General features: G+C 45.1%; 1 protein-coding gene across 2 annotated transcripts; it reads left to right on the top strand.

Annotated features, from left to right (window-relative positions):
- The first annotated feature begins 8,309 nt into the window (after positions 1-8,309).
- On the top strand, positions 8,310-18,764 carry AMER2 (APC membrane recruitment protein 2). Of its 2 annotated transcripts, XM_008998042.5 has the most exons (3): positions 8,310-8,682; positions 8,876-9,750; positions 10,129-18,764. In XM_008998042.5, exons 2-3 carry the CDS (start codon positions 8,976-8,978, stop codon positions 11,004-11,006), a joined length of 1,653 nt encoding a protein of 550 aa, XP_008996290.1. In that variant the 5' UTR covers positions 8,310-8,682; positions 8,876-8,975; the 3' UTR covers positions 11,007-18,764. The 2 variants fall into 2 exon arrangements, with proteins under 2 accessions (XP_008996290.1, XP_008996288.1); XM_008998040.5 differs by having other exon boundaries at positions 8,876-18,764.
- The last annotated feature ends 647 nt before the right edge of the window (positions 18,765-19,411 follow it).

Raw genomic sequence — 19,411 nt, 5'->3', positions numbered from 1 at the left:
TTTGTAGCACATTCTGCCAGCTGCCTGCTCTAATCTGTTCTCTTCTTCTGTGGTAATAGGAATGTGGCCAGGCACGTGGTTAGACCATATTTCCCACTCCTAGAAGCCAGATGTGGCCATGTGACTAGATGTCACCAACAGAAGTGAGAGGAAGTGATTTGGACCATGTCTGAGTCAAGCTTCTTAGAAATGGATGTGCTTCTTCCAGGATCTCTTTCTCTTTCCACCAGCTCAATGCAGATGGCAACAACCCCGAAGCAGGGACACAGAGAAGTGAAGCCTGGGACCCTGAATGATCACATGGAAGAGACTCACCCTTCTGGTTTTAATACTTGACTTATAGGTGAGTACTATGATCAGAATGTTTGTGCCCTCCTCAAATTCATATGTTAAAATCCTAACCTCCCAGGTGATGGTATCAGGAGATGAGGTTTTCGGGAGAGAATTAAGTCACGAGGGTGGTGCCCTCAGGAATGGGACTGGTCCTTTTATAAAATAGGGCCAAGAGCTCATTCCCCCTTCGACTATGTGAAGACACAGGTAGAAGGCATCGTCTGTGAAACATAAAACAAGCCCTCACCAGATAGCTAATCTGCTGGTGCCCTTGACCTTGGAATTCCCAGCCTCCAGAACTGGAGAAATAAATTTGTGTTCTTTATAAGCCACTCAATATATGTGTTTTGTTATAGAAGCCCAAATGGACTAAAACAGTGAGTAAGAATAGACCTCTATTGAGTTGACTTGTTTTATTTTGGGATTTATTTGATACACAAACTAGCACAATCCTAAGTAACATATTTGACTACCCAGGGAAGTAACTCACCCTGCCATGTGACTCAAAGAAGGAAAGGAGGTCATGGCCCAAGAAAACGAGTCATCTACCTCTGCTTGAGATGACTGAGCCACTCAAGTACAGCTCTGCTGGTCGGCTGCTGTGCCTGTCACAGAAGGGAAGAACTATACCTCTCACTGTCATCACAGCCCTCTTTCCATTAAAGTCAGAGCCAAGTAATGGGAAGTCAGCCCTGGGGCACCATGATGATTGACACAGTATAGAAACTGGCCTGAGCATTTTCGTGATGTATCATGGAAATATGCTGGGCCTCTGACAGGAACAGAGGATCTGGGGGCCCCAGCCATTGCATGGGGAATGCATAGGAATTCATTAGCTGCACATGGGGGAAATAGCATCTCAGAAGATAGCTGCAGTGTTTACAAGAGCAAGAGGACAATGACATATTCAGGAAATATGCTCAAAATTGTTGGAGCATAGACTGTGAGAGCAAATATGTTTGTGTATTGTGTGTGGCAGGTTAGGGATGGGGTAAGGGCAATTAAACTGAAATAGGTAGGCAAAGACACAGAAAAAAGATGACGAGACTCAGCTTTGTGAATTCAAAATATACTTTTGAAGTCCATGATATGTTTGGGGGAAAAAGCTTTCTTTGTTTGCAAAAGCTAGGGTCATTTGAACTTCAGGAGCCAAGATCTTGACCTAAGCAATAAGTTTAAACAAATATGTAATTTCTGTGCCTACTGTTGAGATAAGTTAAGATCCCAAGACTTTGGGAAATGGAAGAATAGAAGTTGCAGAGGAGGAAAGTGCAGGACAAGTCCCCAGATGGCCTTGGATAACCAGCTCTTCCCCCATTACTTGCTTGAAATTCTCAGAATAACCATAGAATGTGCTGGCAATGCAGCACTCTGAGAGAAGGAGGAGCTGGCTGTGATAGCCCGGGCTCTGTTCCCATCACCCCCACAACGGGAGGTCCTGCAACCCTTTAGCCCAGCGATCCATGGGTCCCCAGGCCATAAAACCTAAGGCAGAGTGTGTTTTCAGGGTCCCTTAGCTATGGTGCAACATAAGGCACATGTAAATGGGACTCCATCTCTTGAGCCTTGGAGGATCACTTCACTTAACTGGTTATGTGAGTGCTCCGTCTCACTGCACTTGTGCAGGTGGATTGCTACAGGTGTGTGGTTATTGGTGAAGTGTGTGGAGTCCTTCCCTGGGGTTGATACCTGTGCACAGTGAAACTGCTCCACAGAAAGAATCCGAGAGCTGCTGAGGGTCCTTAAGAAGGGGCTCTGCTCCCTGCACCCTCCTCCCAGGTTAGCTCCTAAGGAGTGGGGATAATAAACTCCTCCCTTCATGAGCTTAGGGACCTGAGAGTAGGGAGGACCCTGCTAGTGTCCGAAACCCTTGTGTATGTCCTCAGTGCTATCAGGGCAGGGCCAATGGAGGGGATTTTATGACAAGGGGCAGGGGCAGACCTAGAGTGGCATGAGAAAGCAAGAGAACTTCCCCACATCTTTTTGCTGGAAGTGGAAGGAGCTGGGAAAAGGGGCCATGATTTGGAAAGGTCCAGGGCTGTGATGTGGGGATGCCATGGCAGAAAGCAGCTTGCTCATATGGCTGGAGATTGGGGGCAATGAGGAACTGGGCAGAAGGCCTACCTTAGCTACACATGGTGGTTCATGCTGTGTGTATATGCTGGGTGGACTGGACTAAGGCCTGTGTGTGAGGCCAGCTTTGTGTCAAGAAGCAGATGCAGAGTAGAGCTTCTTTAAGCTGAGCAAAAGTACACCCAAGGGCCAGGGGCTTGGGCTTCCTCTCGGTATCCCACTGTGGGGGCAGATCATTCCCGCAGCCCCCCTGCAGCCTCCCATCTCGAATCTCAGCCTGGCCTCCACATTAACAACTGAGGGCCCTCATCTTGGGCTCTGGTTCTGGTTTGCATCTCCGCTGGGGTTAGATGATTCCCACTGTTCATTTGGCTGCTCTCTAACAGGGCATCTATCCATGCCCAAAGCCCTGGCATCCTGTCCACGCACCCTTTGCTATCTGACCTCATTCTGCCCTGTTTTTGGCTGCACTGCACCCACCTTGGTGCCAACAGCTGAAGAAATCCCACCCTCTGTGCAATCTGAGATACAATGTTTTCTAAGAGTAGCTCTAGCTAAATGGCAGAGCCAGAGAAAAGGGAATTATTGGGAGGAGCAGTTATGGTGTGACATGTTTCTCAGGCCATTCTGGCTTCTACTCAGGGACGAGGAGAACAGGGAGAGACAGTGGTCCCTTGTTCTACCCTATCCACTACATGGGAACTCTGAGACCTGTCTTAGATTCCTCCTAGAAAATCCAGAGAGACCCCAGGGTCTCAGATGTGTACACCAAGATCTACCCTTCTTGGTCAACATTGTTTTCCTTCTTGCTTCCTCTGGCTGGCACTGGTACTGTCCCACACTGCTGGCAACCCCAGAAGTGCTATCAGTGACCCTGAACTCTGCTGAAGGCCTACACCTGCTGAAGAAGCTCATGCTCAACCTGAACCCACTCATGATTGAGCCCAAGGACAATCGTGTCTGTGCCAAGGGCCTGGGGACTGCATTGAAGGACTGAAGGTGAGGCAGATGCTGTCACCATTGCTGGCGGTGATGTCTTTTGTGGGATAAATTGTGTCTTCCAAAAGACCTGCTGGGTCCTAAGCCCAGATCTCTGTGAATGTGACCTTATTTGGGAATGGGGTCTTTGCAAATGTAACCATGATGTAAGTTAAGATGAGGTCATACTGGAGAAGGGTGGGCCTTTCAATGTGACCAATGTCCCTCTAAGAAGAGGAGAAGAGACACAGACAGGAGTGCAGGGGAGAACTTAACATCTCTGCCTCACACTGAGCCAGAGTTTGGAAAGCTGTGTCTTGAAGCTAATGGACTCCAAAGATCAAGCAACCGGAAGCCTGGGGAGAGACGTGGAAACTGCCCCAATACCAGTTCTGTCAGCTGGCACATGCCCTGTGCCCCCTTGGTCCTACCAGCCCAACAGGGAAAAAAAGCTCCTTTTGCTTTTATCTTGTCTTCTGTGGCATTCTCCTGGCCTGGAATCCAGGTACAAAGCCATGGGAGACGGGCTGAGGTGCTGTCCTATGAGCCCGGAACGCCTCCCCTCTGAGCTGCTCCTTTACTCTGGAGGCTGCTGCGTGGGGTTGAAGCTCCTCCTGAGATGGGCTCTTTCCCCTGTCAGCCTTGAGTGTACGCCAGGGCTAATGTGGAAAATCTCGAGTTGCACTGGGCTTTTCGCTTGCACGTTACTGATTAGAAATAAATTTATCCTCTGAATAAGCATATACCCAGAACAGCTATCAACTCACAGTGAAAGCTGATGTTTGGGAGAAATCAGGAATCAAAATATGCTGAAGAAAAGACAAGAACTTCAGTTTATCTCTGGGCCTAGAGTTCTCAGACCTGTAGCCCTCATGCTGCTTGTCCCAGCTCCGAGCCTCGTCTACCCAGGCAAGGTGGGTAAAAGAACATGCCAGAAGCATTGCACGCCAGGCCAGGCTTTCTGCAAGGAGCATCCACACATTTCTCTCCTAGCACCCGTACACTTCAAATCGTGGTCTCAGCTTCCATAGATACAGGAACAGTGTGGACAGCAGGGGACTTTAAGATCAGTAGCTCTGAGCTTTTTCCTGTTCATCTCATAAAGAGGAACTTGGGTTGGACATTTGGGGGTTCTCATTGGCAACACAGTTTCTCAAGTCCACCTTGGAGGATAATCCTGGGTAAGAGTGGACATGAGCAGGGAGTAGACGTTTCAACCTGGGCTGAGGTCAGGCGCTGGCCAAGTGGTCTGTAGATGGGAGATGACAGTCTCAATTCAGGTATTATTTACAAATAATACCTGGGGATGGTACCTTCACTGACAGTTACCGGCCCTGAGAGAGAAGAAAGCAAGGATCCCTGGAGCCATCCGAAGGCACTGGGCATGGGGGCTGTAGAGGCTGCCGTGTGAGTGAGGACCCTCCAGCATCCTCCTATCCAACATCCTTGTTACAGGGACTATGGGGAAAAGAAGGGTGAGGCCAGCTTAAAGGAATTTACTGGAAGAGCCAGACAGGTGAGGAGAGAGCCTGCAGAGGAGAGAGATGACGGCAGGATGGTTTGATGGTCTGATGGTTGGAGCCAGGATATGAACCATTACGCAGACTCAGCCAAACCTTACATTAAACTTCACCGTCAAGGGTGGAGAAAACAAGACGGTGATTTTTTTTCCCCTGCAAGACCATCAAAGTGAAGACAATTTTACCACAAGCACTCCCATTTTTGTTTACAGTTTCTTCTTTCATTCTTTCCTTCCATCCTGCCCCAGTTCGGGAGTGAACAGAATATTAGAGTAGAAAGAAATAGAGAACAGGACTGAGGGGAAATGTTTCAGGGAAAAGCCATTCCAAAAAATAGGGTGCATCACAAATGCAAACAGCAAGTGGATTTTGCTGGAAGACGTGTGGGCTTGTTTTACAAATAATACCTGAATTGTGGGCTATTAAGGGATAATGATGAAGCAGTACCCCTTTAAAGACCCAGGGCAGGCCTGGTGCAGTGGCTCACGCCTATAATCCCAGCACTTTGGGAGGCCGAGGCCAATGGACCACGAGGTCAGGAGTTCAAGACCAGCTGACCAATATGGTGAAACCCTGTCTCTACTAAAAATAAAAAAAGTAGCTGGGCATGGTGGCTCGCGCCTGTCATCCCAGCTACTCAGGAGGCTGAGGCAGAAGAATCACTTGGACCTGGGAGACAAAGGCTGCAGTGAGCCGAGATTGCACCATTGCACTCCAGCCTGGGTGACATGAGACAGACTCCGTCTCAAAAGAAGAAAACCCTCAAAAACAAAACAAAAAAAATCCATGGCAAGTTTAAGGTAAAGCTAGCGGCCTCCTTAAGCAGAAACACTGTGATACCTGAGAAGTCCCTCAGCAACGGCCACACAGGGCCTCCAAGGGAAACTTCCTGGTGGTTCACCTAAGAGCAAATTCTACCCAGGGCCAGGCACGGTGGCTTATGCTTGTAATCCCAGCAATTTGGGAGGCCGAAGTGGGCGGATCACTTGAGGTCAGGAATTTGAGACCAGCCTGGCCGACATGGTGAAACTCTGTCTCTACTAAAAAAAAAAAAAAAAAAAAAAAAAAATTAGTCAGATATGTTGGTACACACCTGTGATCCCAGCCACAGGGGAGGCTGAAGCAGGAGAATCGCTTGAGACGGAGAGGCAGAGGCTGCAGTGAACCCTGAGATCATGCCACTGCACTCTAGTCTCAGTGACACAGCAAGACTCAGTCTCAAAAAAAAAAAATGAAAGAAAATTTTACCCAGTAAGCTTCGGGCAAAGGGCTGGACTGCTTCGAAGGTATCTAAAAAAGGAAACAATGATGTGTTGAGAAAGATGATGATGAAGTTAGGTTCTTAAACGGCTCTTCCTGTGTTTCTCTTCTGGTTTCCCTTGTTTTGAGTACCACCCTCCAGAGAAGCTCACTACCTAGAGAAAAAAGCCCCAGCAAAATGACAAATACTCTTTAGTGCCAACACAGAAAAGCCCACACGTCTTCCAGCAAAATCCACTTGCTGTTTGCATTTGTGATGCACCCTATTTTTTGGAATGGCTTTTCCCTGAAACATTTCCCCTCAGTCCTGTTCTCTATTTCTTTCTACTCTAATATTCTGTTCACTCCCAAACTGGGGCAGGATGGAAGGAAAGAATGAAAGAAGAAACTGTAAACAAAAATGGGGGTGCTTGTGGTAAATTGTCTTCACTTTCATGGTCTTTCTGGGGGAAAAAAAATCACCGTCTTGTTTTCTCCACCCTTGATGGTGAAGTTTAATGTAAGGTTTGGCTGAGTCTTCGTGATGGTTCATATCCTAGCTCCAACCATCAGACCATCAAACCATCCTGCCGTCATCTCTCTCCCCCTCAGGCTCTCTCCTCACCTGTCTGGCTCTTCTGGTAAGTTCCTTTAAGCTGGCCTCACCCTTCTTTTCCCCATAGTCCCTGTAACAGGGATGTTGGATAGGAGGACGCTGGAGGGTCCTCACTCCCACCACAGCCTCTACAGCCCCCATGCCCAGTACCTTCGGGTGGTTCCAGGGATCCTTGCTTTCTTCTCTCTCAGGACCAGTAATTCACACCGAGGGCACCGTCCCCAAGCTGAAGACAGCTTTGTCTCTTTCTCTTCATTTGAGCGTTGTTGACGTCCCAAAGGAATGATATCCATCCCAAAGTTCTCTGTCAGATTTCTCCCAGGAGGCCCAAAGATTCTCATGTAAATTAGAGTCACATTTGGCCTGTCCTGCTGGGTGAAAAAGCAGACCACTTTTTCCCAATGGAAAAAGGGAGAGTTTTTAATAGGCAACTTCACATTTCCTAGATCCTAGTCATAAACTCTTCCATACTGACAGAGCTACATAGTAACCCACAAATCTAAGCATGTGTGTGTGTGTATGTGTGTGTGTAAAATTGAGAGAGACTTTCTATTGTTTTTCAAAAGGTTGTAAAGACATAACAAATGGGTTTTTCTTTACAGTTCCTTACACCTGATCTCCCCAGAAAGCACCGAGGACTCTGATTTATCATGTCAAGTGGTCAATTAGAATCCAGGAAAGCCTCTCTCTGGCTTCACCTTACTTCCTGTTCCAGGAGAGATGCTCGATGATGGGATTAGTCCAGAAGGGACAACCTCTCCTAAACCTATGCTCACTGATTTCTTCGTTTTACGAAACAGTGTTCTTGATAAAAATAAACAAAAAAGGCAATAATACAACTAATAACCCAAGGTCTAAATTTAAACCAGCTGTGTCTCATAACAACAGAAGCTGCAATGGCCAACATACATTATTAAGAAAACGCCAGCTTATATGGATGAGGATTGGGATTTCTTGGCATAATGCAGGGAGCACATAAAAAATGAGTGGGGAAAAGACTGGTATTTGTGTATATATGTAAATATTACATATATTCTTAAATGATATTTAATAAATAATAAATCAAATGATTAAATAATATATACTATATATTCATGTTATATTAATATATGTATATGCTTCTCCAAATTTCTTCTTTTTGCTGAAAAGTGCTCAGCTGGAATCATGAAATCAGATGTCAAGGTTAAAATATTAGCAGTCACTTTTGAAATCAGAGCACAGAAGAGATCCCTACTGGACGCTCAGGGACCCCTATCAAGCTTTTCCTTCTCTGTATATTGGGGAAGGGGGCCACAAGGCAGTCCTGGTGGTATGGGGCGGGTGGCACAGCAGTGACAGGAATAATGCCAGTGTCCTGCTGAGTGGGTAAGGAGAGGGCAGAACCCGGGACTCCAAGGCCCACCTGTGGAGTGGGTCTGAGATTCCCAGGCTGTGTTCTCTGTCAAGTTGTCTATTGTTATCAAATGTGGGCTGGGCGGCGGCATCTGTGACTTCATCCCGTGGTGGCTGGAGTCTGGGATAAAAGTCATGGTTGTCCCAAAGGTACAGCCAGACTCCGCCCCGGGGAGCTGTTGTGCTTGCATTGCTGGGTTGCTGATAGACTGATTGACTGGTGGCGTGTACTTTTGTCACAAGAATCATAACCGCAATGACAGCCACACAGCGTGGACCTAGAGTGTTGCTCAACTCTGGACAAGACATGGTTGTAGGCAGACATGCTTCCTGCCTGCTGGGCTTAGTGCACGGATGCTAAGGACAGACATGAAGGGCTTGGAAAAGGCATGAAGATGCATGGAGTCCAGAAGAGAGAATAAGAAAAGCAAGCATTTTGTTTTGGGTTGGATTGCTATGTCGGTTTAAGAGACATTTCGTGATCCACGGTTGCGCTCCCATGAAGAGCGAGTCTAGAGGAGGAATCGGAAGGTGGGTGAGAGTTGAGGGGATTTGAATTCCGTAATTACGACTCGAATTTCTGCCATCAGCTCGCGGCTGTGTTGCCTGCCCTTGCCACAAAAAAGCCATGCAGCGCCAAGCCAAGTCGGATGGAAGTGGGTTAGGGTATTACATAAGCCCTTGCGGGAGGGAAGATGGTCTTTTATGTGTGTTTCTTTTGCAGCGGCGGCGGCGAGCTCGACTCAGGTTGATTTAGAATACGGGTGACAGTGGCCTGGCGCGAGCCCATTGCTGACGAAAGCGGCTTATCCCGCGCGGTTTCCATGGAGACGAGCTGGAGCCGCGGCGGCGGCGGGGCTGTCAGCGAGCGCGGCGGAGCCGGCGCGTCCGTGGGGGTCTGCAGGAGGAAGGCGGAGGCCGGGGCCCGGACCCTCGCGGCAGACATGGACTTGCATTGTGACTGTGCAGCCGAAACGCCGGCCGCCGAGCCGCCGTCGGGGAAGATTAATAAAGCTGCCTTCAAATTATTCAAGAAGAGGAAATCGGGTGGCACCATGCCCAGCATTTTTGGGGTCAAAAACAAAGGGGACGGGAAAGGCTCGGGTCCGACGGGGCTGGTGAGGAGCAGGACCCACGACGGGCTCGCCGAGGTGCTGGTGCTGGAGAGCGGCAGGAAGGAGGAGCCGCGCGGCGGGGGCGACAGCGGCGGGGGCGGCGGGGGGCTGCCGAACCCGGGGCCCCCAAGAGCCGCGGGCCCCGGCGGGGTGTCCCTCGCCAGCAGCTCGGTGGCCAAGTCACACAGCTTCTTCTCGCTGCTGAAGAAGAACGGGCGCTCGGAAAACGGCAAGGGAGAGCCCGCGGACGCGAGCAAGGCCGGCGGCAAACAAAAGCGGGGGCTGCGGGGGCTGTTCAGCGGCATGCGCTGGCACAGGAAGGACAAGCGGGCCAAGGCGGAGGCCGCGGAGGGGCGCGCGCCCGGGGGCGGCCTGATCCTGCCCGGCTCGCTCACCGCCAGCCTGGAGTGCGTCAAGGAGGAGACGCCCAGAGCCGCGCGCGAGCCGGAGGAGCCCAGCCAGGATGCCCGGCGAGACCCAGCAGGTGAGCCCGCAGGGGGAGAGGAGGTGCCCGCCCCCGCCGACCGCGCCCCAGCGCGGAGCTGCCGAGAGGCCGAGGGCCCGGCGCGCCCCGGCGACACCGGCGCCGGGGGAGAGGACGCCGCGGGGCATCGGCGCGCCGAGAAGCCCCGGGCACCCCCCGAGCCGGGGCCCGGGGAGGTCCGCACGGCCGAGGACGCTTCCAGGACAGGGGCCGTTCCGGTAAAGACGGTCCCCCTTGTCGACTCCGAAGGCGGCAGCGGCCGGGCGTCCGCCGCCCCGGACCCTGCCTCCGTCGATCCACCCTCAGACCCGTCGGCAGATCGTATTTGTTTGATGTTTTCTGACGTGACTTCACTGAAAAGCTTTGACTCTCTTACAGGCTGTGGAGATATTATTGCAGACCAGGAGGAAGAGGCAGGTCCCAGCTGTGACAAGCATGTCCCCGGGCCAGGCAAGCCCGTTCTCTCTAAAAAGAACCCCGGCGTGGTGGCTTACCAAGGAGGCGGGGAGGAGATGGCCAGCCCGGACGAGGTGGACGACACCTATCTGCAGGAGTTCTGGGACATGCTGTCCCAGACCGAGGAGCAGGGACCCGGGCCCCAGGAGGGCGCGGCCAAGGCGGCAGCTGCACTGGAAACCAAGGTGGTGCCTGAGACCCCCAAAGACACAAGGTGTGTGGAAGCGGCCAAGGACGCGTCCTCGGTCAAGCGCAGGAGGCTCAACCGTATTCCCATTGAGCCCCATCCGAAGGAGGAGCCCAAGCACCCGGAGAAGGAGCAGCAGGAGGGCGTCCCCAACAGCGACGAGGGCTACTGGGACTCCACCACGCCAGGCCCAGAGGAAGACAGCTCGAGCAGCGGGAAGAAGGCGGCCATACCCCGGGATAGCTACAGCGGGGACGCGCTCTACGATCTCTATGCTGACCCGGACGGAAGCCCAGCAACCCTTCCTGGAGGGAAGGACAACGAGGAGACGTCCTGCTTGTCCCGGTTAAAGCCTGTGTCTCCAGGCACCATCACCTGTCCACTGCGAACACCAGGCAGCTTGCTGAAGGACTCTAAGATCCCTATTAGCATCAAGCACCTGGCCAACCTTCCATCTAGCCATCCCGTGGTGCACCAGCAACCCTCCAGGAGTGAGATGCCCAGAACAAAAATCCCGGTTTCCAAAGTGCTGGTCCGCAGAGTCAGCAACCGGGGCTTGGCTGGGACCACCATCAGGGCAGCGGCCTGCCACGACAGTGCCAAAAAGTTGTGAGGTCTTCCAGGCCACTGTGGACAGGCCACATGTCAAGGAATACAACTTTTCCCTGGAAACCACTAAAGTAAGTTTTGCTTTTCCTAAAGAAAGTCTTTTAGAAACCCCCTGCTCCAGAGCGTGGACCGAGGAGGTCTTTGTGCCCTGAGCAGGGTCCGGATAATACCAGAAAGAGGGATGCTACACTAGGGAATCTCCTCTCAAGATAAATCCGTGAAAATTATTTTCAAGCACTTTTTCTTTTTTACCTTTAGGTTTTTCTTCTTTTTTCTTTAATGCACTGAACACTTGGAAGTCACCTTTACTTGCCTTTGCAGAAAACAGGACTTAGCCAAACCTAAGTGAGAGTCATGCCTGGATATTGGCATGAGCCAGTGTCCAGAGGCCTGGAAGAACCACTGAAGAACCAGAGATCTCCTCTTCCAAGACATGTTTCCTTCTTCCTTCCCTTCTTTCCTCTTTCCTTTCCAGGAAAAAAAAAAAAAAAAAAAAAAGACCCTTTGCTATATCACTGTCTGGAAAACACCTCCAAAGCTGAAACAGCCAGGTATTTTACCTGATGAGCAGAGGGCACCACTGATTGGCAGAAAACTTCCTTACCTTCAGTTGCTAGGTATGCAAATTGATAAGTATCTAACACTAGGAAAATAAAGGCGAGTTTTGGTTTGATTCGTTTGGATCATTTGTTTGGGGAAATATAAAAGGCTCAGGAGAGCAGGCTTTTGCTTTTTTTTTTCCTTCCCCCACCCAGTGCAGAAATCAGGATCAGGGAAAGATTTTACTAAATGCCACTAGATACAGTATTTTAGCATTTATAAGCTGAAACCTTCTCATGTGAAGATAATGCATATTTTACAGTTTATCCAGCTGTTAACATTTTATAATCAGTCAATAATCTAGAATATAAAATCTGGTCTTATAGCTAGACATGATGATGGTCCCCAAACCATTGATGTAATGGGAAGCGATTCGGGTTTTATTTTGTATGTGTTCTCCCGTTCTCAAAAACAAAAACAAATCTATTGTGCTGGTGTCCCAGAGGAATGGCTCTGCCTTGTCTTGGGTAAGAGTCTGTTTCTCGCCCCAAACCCTGGCTTTCAGATATTTTTTTAACCTTGATTATAAAATTTTGGATTCAACCATTCCTCAATATGGTGAATGCAAAATGAGGAACACATAAAGAAAAATGATAGAAAGATGTAGCTTTTCATATCATCTGTCTTTTGCTTTATAGACTTATGATGAAGACAAGTGTGTTCAGAATATGACATTGGCAAGCCTGTGTATTGTAAACACCTTATGCCAAGATTTTTTTTGAAAAATGGTTTGCTTCTATGTATGTTTTCTAATATTGCAGATGAAACATTTATTTTAGAAAGGGTTATTATATGCCTAGATTGTTTGAATGATAAACTGAAGCAGCTCCTAGAATGCTATTGGTGTCTAATGATGAAATTAATATCCTTTTTGAAATACACTTCGGTGTATTTAATCAAAAGACCAGAGCTTCTGCTAGGAGGTGACTCATCATACCAGGAAGATTATGAATATTCAAGTAAACTACACGTATGTAAATGACATGAACGCTTCTGTATAAGTCTTGTTTCCAGAGAGATTGCATTAGAAATGAACTCTTGTTACATGCTTTTAAAGTTTCTTTTCTGTTTTATAAATGAAAGAATAAGGCAAGTTAAATATATGAAAACCTATTTTAATAATATAAAGAAAGTAACAAAATAAATGGGCATCAAAGGAAAGCAAATGTGAGCCAGTAGCAGAAAGTAGGCCATTCCCCATTTTAAATTTGCAGTGATTCAATTAGGAGAGATTTGCTGAGTTTCTTCATTAGTTATATGACTGGCTCTTATTGCATTGTCTCAGATCCATAATGTTACTTCAAAGTAATCTTTTAATATTTAATTTCTTTATGTGTGTAGATGAGGCCCTGTATGCAGACATAGCCTTAAGCATTTTGAACACACTACCAAGAATTCATATAAGCATCTCACACTCACGTGCTCATGCACTCAACTGTGTGCAGACTAACAAAGACATCTACTCTAGATTTGGAAATTATTTTTGAAATTATTTCTGTCTTAAACATGGGATTTAAATTTGATTTCATGATGCTGGTACTATTTAGACTCAAAATACATTCATCTTCCCCTAGTGAATAGAGAAAATATAAATCTTATTCCTTGCTGTAAAACAAAGGATCTTGATTTCCTTGTACATTTTCCTGCAAGGATTCCCCTTTGCATGAATCCATGACAAAGTTATGTTCGTTCATTTGTTCAATTGTACAGGAAAGTTAAGAATACCTGAAAAACTTATGAGAATATTGTAATAGTAAAGGCAATATGTTTCTTAAGCACTAGAAGAAAGGTTGTTGCTTTCACAATTTTAGGACTTATTTCTCCATTCACACCGTTATGCTGTGTCTCCTCTTTATAAGTAAAGGAGCACGTGAGCAAAGTTTATCTTAATTTTCACTGGCCTGTCAATTTACCACTTATAAAAGATATAAAATATTTTCTTTTGAAATTTATATTTTCCACTTTATATTACCCTATATTTTAAAGAATTGAACGCACACCAATCAAATAAAGGATTTGGGCAATGAATTAAACAGCCTTAATTACTTGATTGGGAACCCCTGAAGTGGCAGGAAGAGTGAATTCTCAACTTTTTCCAGCCATAAAAAAGGGATCATGGTTGCTTTCTTGTGCCAAGGGCTACTTTCTCTTATACGTATTCATGGAGATTGTTGTATTTTTCAAGAATTTTCCTAGATTTACATTTCAATTTTTATTAATACATTATCTAATGACCTTGTGAGGATTATTCAGGCCCATATTTGCAGATTTTTTAAGGGAAAGATTGGATAGAGGCTATTTATATCTTTCCCATGTAGGTGTATATTCAAGATATTTCGCTGATTGACTTCCTGGTTGAAAAGCTGCCCAAATTAGACACGAAAAAGCCAAATCAATTGTTGGATGAGAATTTATCAGTTGGTTTAATAGCTCTGCACAAAGACAGCCTGACTTTAATGTCTATATTACGCATACAATCTTAGCTGAAACACTCTGCTTTAGTACAGATGGTGGTTGATGCTTTTATCCTGCCATTAGCACCAATTGGGAGAAATTTTACTTCAGCACTTTAAATAATCACAAGGGGGAGTAGATTTTTACTATTTCACCTAATAACAACAATAGAATATAAGATACGAAGGACTTCCTTTAGGTACGTTTTCCACAAATTATCTGCTTATTTAAATACAAAATGATTAATATCTATGAAGGTGATAACTTACTGAGTTTAAAGAATTTATTTCTTCATCTCAGAGGTAATCTTCAAGTATTTGCAATTAAACATTATGCAAATAGCCCTTTGCTTACACAATTATCCAGGTAAAAAAGACTATGTCAGGTGTTGAGATTTCTTTGAATTTTCTAAGAGTTTTCATTATTTATGCCTTTGTCAGATTAATTTTAAAGGGGACTCTTGACTTTAGCTTGCTATAAAGAGATTGACTCATACAGCTCATGTCTCCTAAGTATCCTCAGACAACAGTGATGGGACACTTCACATGATGCTAGCATGTTTGCTCTGTCTGCTTGGGGGAATGAGTTCCCTGCTGTTAGTCATTCTAAATTTCTCTATTGAATTACAAATATATGGATTTGGCTCCCCTGATGCTTGGCTTCTACTGAGACCTGTTCCAGTACATTCACATATGCTTTGCTCCCACTCTCATTGTTAAGAAATAAATTCAAGAAGTTTTTTGCAGTTAAACATAAGGCAAAAGCATCACAATTGCCTCACCTCATCACTGAGGAAAGCTAGTTTAAAGTATCTGAGTGAAATAAGAGGAGAAACCCAAATACCTCACCTAACCGGGTTTCTCTTTCCCCTCCTCCAGGCAGAGCAAGGAATGAACGGAACAGTTCTTATTTGTGTAAACTCAGCCTTAGAAAATTTCAATTCATTACACACAAAAAATATTTATGAAACAGTTTGCGACCAAAGGGATGGATAGTAGGGTGGACGAGTGTCTTACAGAGCCTGTGTGGGAAAGCAAAAGGCAAGTGTGGACTTCACAGGCAGAAGCGAGCTGTAACATTGTCAGTGTAGTAAGTGTGGTTCCTCACAGGCGGCCATTGATTGTGAGACCTCATCTTGCTCTGAAGATTTCCTGGTGGCTGTCATGCATTGCCTCTGAAAAGCCTTGTACTGTGGTAATGGTTTAAAGGAGACAGTTTGCTGCAACAATAGCCACTCGTAAGGAATATTATTATCTCACTGCAGATGATGTTTTTAAGAGGTGACTCAGAATGATAGTTTCATGATTACGGAAAGGAGTTCCTTCTCCAACTGCAAAAGGAAAGATAAAAACAGTCACAAAACCTCCAGAACTGAAATTGGACCCCTTTTATGATTGATATTTACTTTAATTCAATGCAACACATATTTATGGGGCATATACTGTTTCTAATACTAATAAAACCCATTCAGTTTGGAGCTCACACCTGAGTAGTGCTGTAATTGGATTTTCTTAATATTCATTAAAAACACAAAACAATTTTATTTTACATTTTTTTGTATTTGCATTTGTTGCTTAAGGTTTGTGGGGTGGAGCAGAGTGGTGTGAGGTTAAAGAAAGGCACTATGAATTAAGCCACACAAATGCCTCTTAAAAAATAGTAAATATAACAAAGGTTAAATTCATTGGATTCTTACTATGTGTCAGGCGCTGCAAGGAGATTTAGAAATAATTACTTAGTCCTCTTAACAGCCATATGGGGTAGGTAATATTATCTCCCTAGCATGACAGCTTTAATTCACCCTTTTTTGTTTCTATCCCTTTCCATCTCTGTCTCTCTCTCTCTCTCTTTTCCCGTAGTCTCTAGGACAGGGATATAAAGTCTTTAGTGATTTTCAGTAACAGAAGAGCTGAGAACTGCTTAATATCATTATTAGCTCACTTCTAATAGAAAGAGCCACCCTGTGTCCATGCAGCTGAGAATTAGTTTTGTGTCTGAGATGACGGTGCTCACAATCATGTACAGGCAACCCTGCCGCTGTGCTACGCTGAGCAGGCAAACATTGGCCTTCCCTTGGAGGGATCCTCTTCTCTTAGGATAAACGTGGGAAGTACAGACAGAAATCTCTTCTGTTGTCATGGCGATACTGCCTCCTGATAGGGTATCCCTCATTCCAAGCATGTTTGCTTCATTTGTATTTTTTCCTACCTTGGTCTAGGCATATGTGTGTATGTTTTAATTGCAGTAAGAATATTGAATATGAGATGTACCCTCTATAACATTTCTTTTTTGAGATGGAGTCTCGCTCTGTCACCCAGGCTGCAGTGCAGTGGCATGATCTCAGCTCACTACAACCTCTGCCTCGAGGGTTCAAGTGATTCTCCTGCCTCAGCCTCCCAATTAGCCAAGACTACAGGCATGCGCCACCACGCCCATTAATTTTTGTATTTTTAGTAGAGATAGGGTTTCACCATGTTGGCCAGGCTGGTCTCAAACTCCTGACCTCAAGTGATCTTCCTGCCTCAGGCTCCCAAAGTGTTGATATTACAGGCCTGAGCCACCGCGCCCAGCCTACCTTCTTTAAGTCCACAATACAGTATTGTTAACCACTGACACAATGCTGTACAGCCAATCTCTGTAACCCATGCATCCTGTGTAACCGAAACTCTGTGCCCACCAAACAGCAGCTCCTCATTTCCTCCCCGACCCGCCCCTGACAACCCTCATCCACTCTCTGCTTCTATGAGTTTGGCTATTTTAGGTCCCTTATAGAAGTGGAAACGTGCAGTATTTGTCCTTCTGTGACTGGCTTATTTCATCAAGCACAATGTCTCCCAAGTTTATCCATGGTGTTGCATATAGCAGGATTTCCTTCATTTTTCAGGCTAATATTTCCTTGTATGTATATGCTGCATTAAAAAACCCATTTGGCCACTGGCAGACATTTAGATTATGTCCACATCTTAGCTATTGTGAGTAATGCTACAAGGAACAAGGTAGTGAAAATATCTCTTTAAGATCCTGAATTCAGTTTTTTTTTTTTTTAAATAAATACCCAGAAGTAGAATTACTGGGTCAGTCATGTGGTGATTCTAATAAAAAATAGGATTATTTTTAATTTTTGGAAGAACTTCTGTACTACTTTCCAGTGGTTGCAACTGTTTACATCTTACCTATGGTGCACAAGGGTGCCAATTTCTCCACATCTATCCCAACTTGTTATCTGTGTGGTTTGTTTAAATGACAGCTGTATGAACTCTCTTGCTTTGATGCAATTGCGAACTTCAGAAATAAGCACCTGGGTCCTTTAAGAGCAGTCCATCCTATGTTGTGTCTACAGCCATTGAATCCTGGCCTACATTTTCTGATTCATTAACTCATTCCACTAATAGCTATGAACACCGTCAACAAGTCAGTCACCGTGAAGATGAGTATTTTATGTTGAAATCTATTTACATATCCTGTATGTCTACTATGGTGCCAGGGAGGATGCTCTCTGCTTTTTTTTTTTTTTTTTTAACATTGTTATCTTTACTGTTCACAAGAACCATGTAAGGTAGGTATTGGTAAAATGGGGTAATTTTGGAAATTCTTCAATAATCAAGTATAATAACTTTCTGTTCTATGTAAGAAGGTGTGTTTTAAATAAGATATAGCCTAGGTTCTGGTTATTTGAGACATATTATACTTTATCAGATACTCTCAGACCTGAATCATTTAGTAAACTAAAGCGGAACTACCAAAAATATCTGGTTCAATAAATAGCGTAGGGGCACGGAGTAGACATGCAGAAAATGCTTGTTCACTTGCCTTGAAATGGCTCCGGGTGGTCTGAAGGAATTAATGAACCTTCTCAAATATCTACGTTACAACCATTGGTTCCCACTACACATTTATTTCTAAATAAAGGAAATAATATTTAACATTTTCATCTCTTCCAGGGTAAATCTTACTGAGCATGGAGGATCTGATAGTGGTAGGTCTATCAGGAATATCAGGGAAAATGCTTTTGATGCTGTAGGCAAAGTAAATTCCTGTCATTTGTACTTGACACCAGCTACCTAGCAGGCTCATTGTGAACTTCAGGTTTTGCCCGAGTTGTTTATATAAAGTATCTCAGTGTAATAGAGGGAATTGCAGGTTATTTCAAAATAGTAACAAAGAAAACCCAAACGAGAAACTCCATGTCTATAATTAGTTTTCCTGAAGGTCAGGCATGTCTTTGAGGACAAGCTTTTGGCGGTATTATTTTTGTGCACAGGAGGAAAATTGTTAGTAGGTTTATAGATATTATTTTTATAATAGAATGTTAAACCCCTGAAAAACATCAAAAATTGTCTCCTAGAACTAATTCTATGTTTTAAAAACTTGATTTTAAAAAAAGGATTCTAAATAGCAATAGGGTCTTTTCTCCTTTCTCCACTCCAGTGGTTTAATGGGATAGAGGAATCAATGTTTCTATTTTTAAACCTGTAACTATTTTATTTTGGATATTTTGTATATTTGTTGATATGATTCCATTTTGTGCATATGTACCATTGTGCATGTTGCTGTTTTTGATAGTCACTCTTTAAATGAATGTAAGAAGGTTGGACTAATAGCACTTTTCATGTTCCATTCAAACATCTGAAAATGAAACTACAACACTGCCATTTTAACTGTTGTGTTTAATTTAGTCAATAAATTTTGTTGCTCCTTTGCATTTAAAGTGAACTCTTTGTTATTTCTCCAGAATCAATTTTGTTTCCAGCCTTTTCAATTTTTAGAAATTACACTAATGATGGTGATAATGAGGAGGTGATGTGTGTGTGACTGTCTCGTGGAGAGACCAATGAGAGGTCCCTATTTCTTTCTACACTTTGTAAACAAGTGAAAAATTCCTTGTTAGGTTTGGGCAGCTGCCTTCTGAAAAGCTCATGTTATTCTGACTCTGATCTGATTTCTGAGCCCTTTACTCAGAAAATCTCCATTCCTTATCATCCCTCATGAGGCCAGCTAATCCACTGTGACTGACAGGTAACGGCAACATTAGGGCCACTGAAGTCTTTCTAAAGAGTTGCTTTCTGGTTTTGTTTATTTTGTTTTTGATGGTGTATTTTCATTTCCTGTATGTGTAATAGGTAGGGAAGCCTCTCATGAAAGGGAGGCTGGAAACCCTCAGATGTAGCTACTGATCCCTTGAGGCCGAGAGCTTTCTATTCTGTGGTCCAAGAATGGGTTGAGAACAGAAAGGGGAGGTGGATGCATCCACAGCAAGGTGGCAAGTATTTCACAGACCTTTTTTTGGTACCTGATAGGTCAAGCAGGCAGAAAAACTGTCAGAATAAAGAGGATTTGAGCAACATGTTTGGCCAC

Source organism: Callithrix jacchus, chromosome 5 (genome assembly GCF_049354715.1).
Source record: "Callithrix jacchus isolate 240 chromosome 5, calJac240_pri, whole genome shotgun sequence".
Lineage (NCBI taxonomy): Eukaryota > Metazoa > Chordata > Mammalia > Primates > Cebidae > Callithrix > Callithrix jacchus.
Note: the sequence above shows the minus strand (reverse complement) of the source record. Positions and strands in the feature narration are given on the sequence as shown.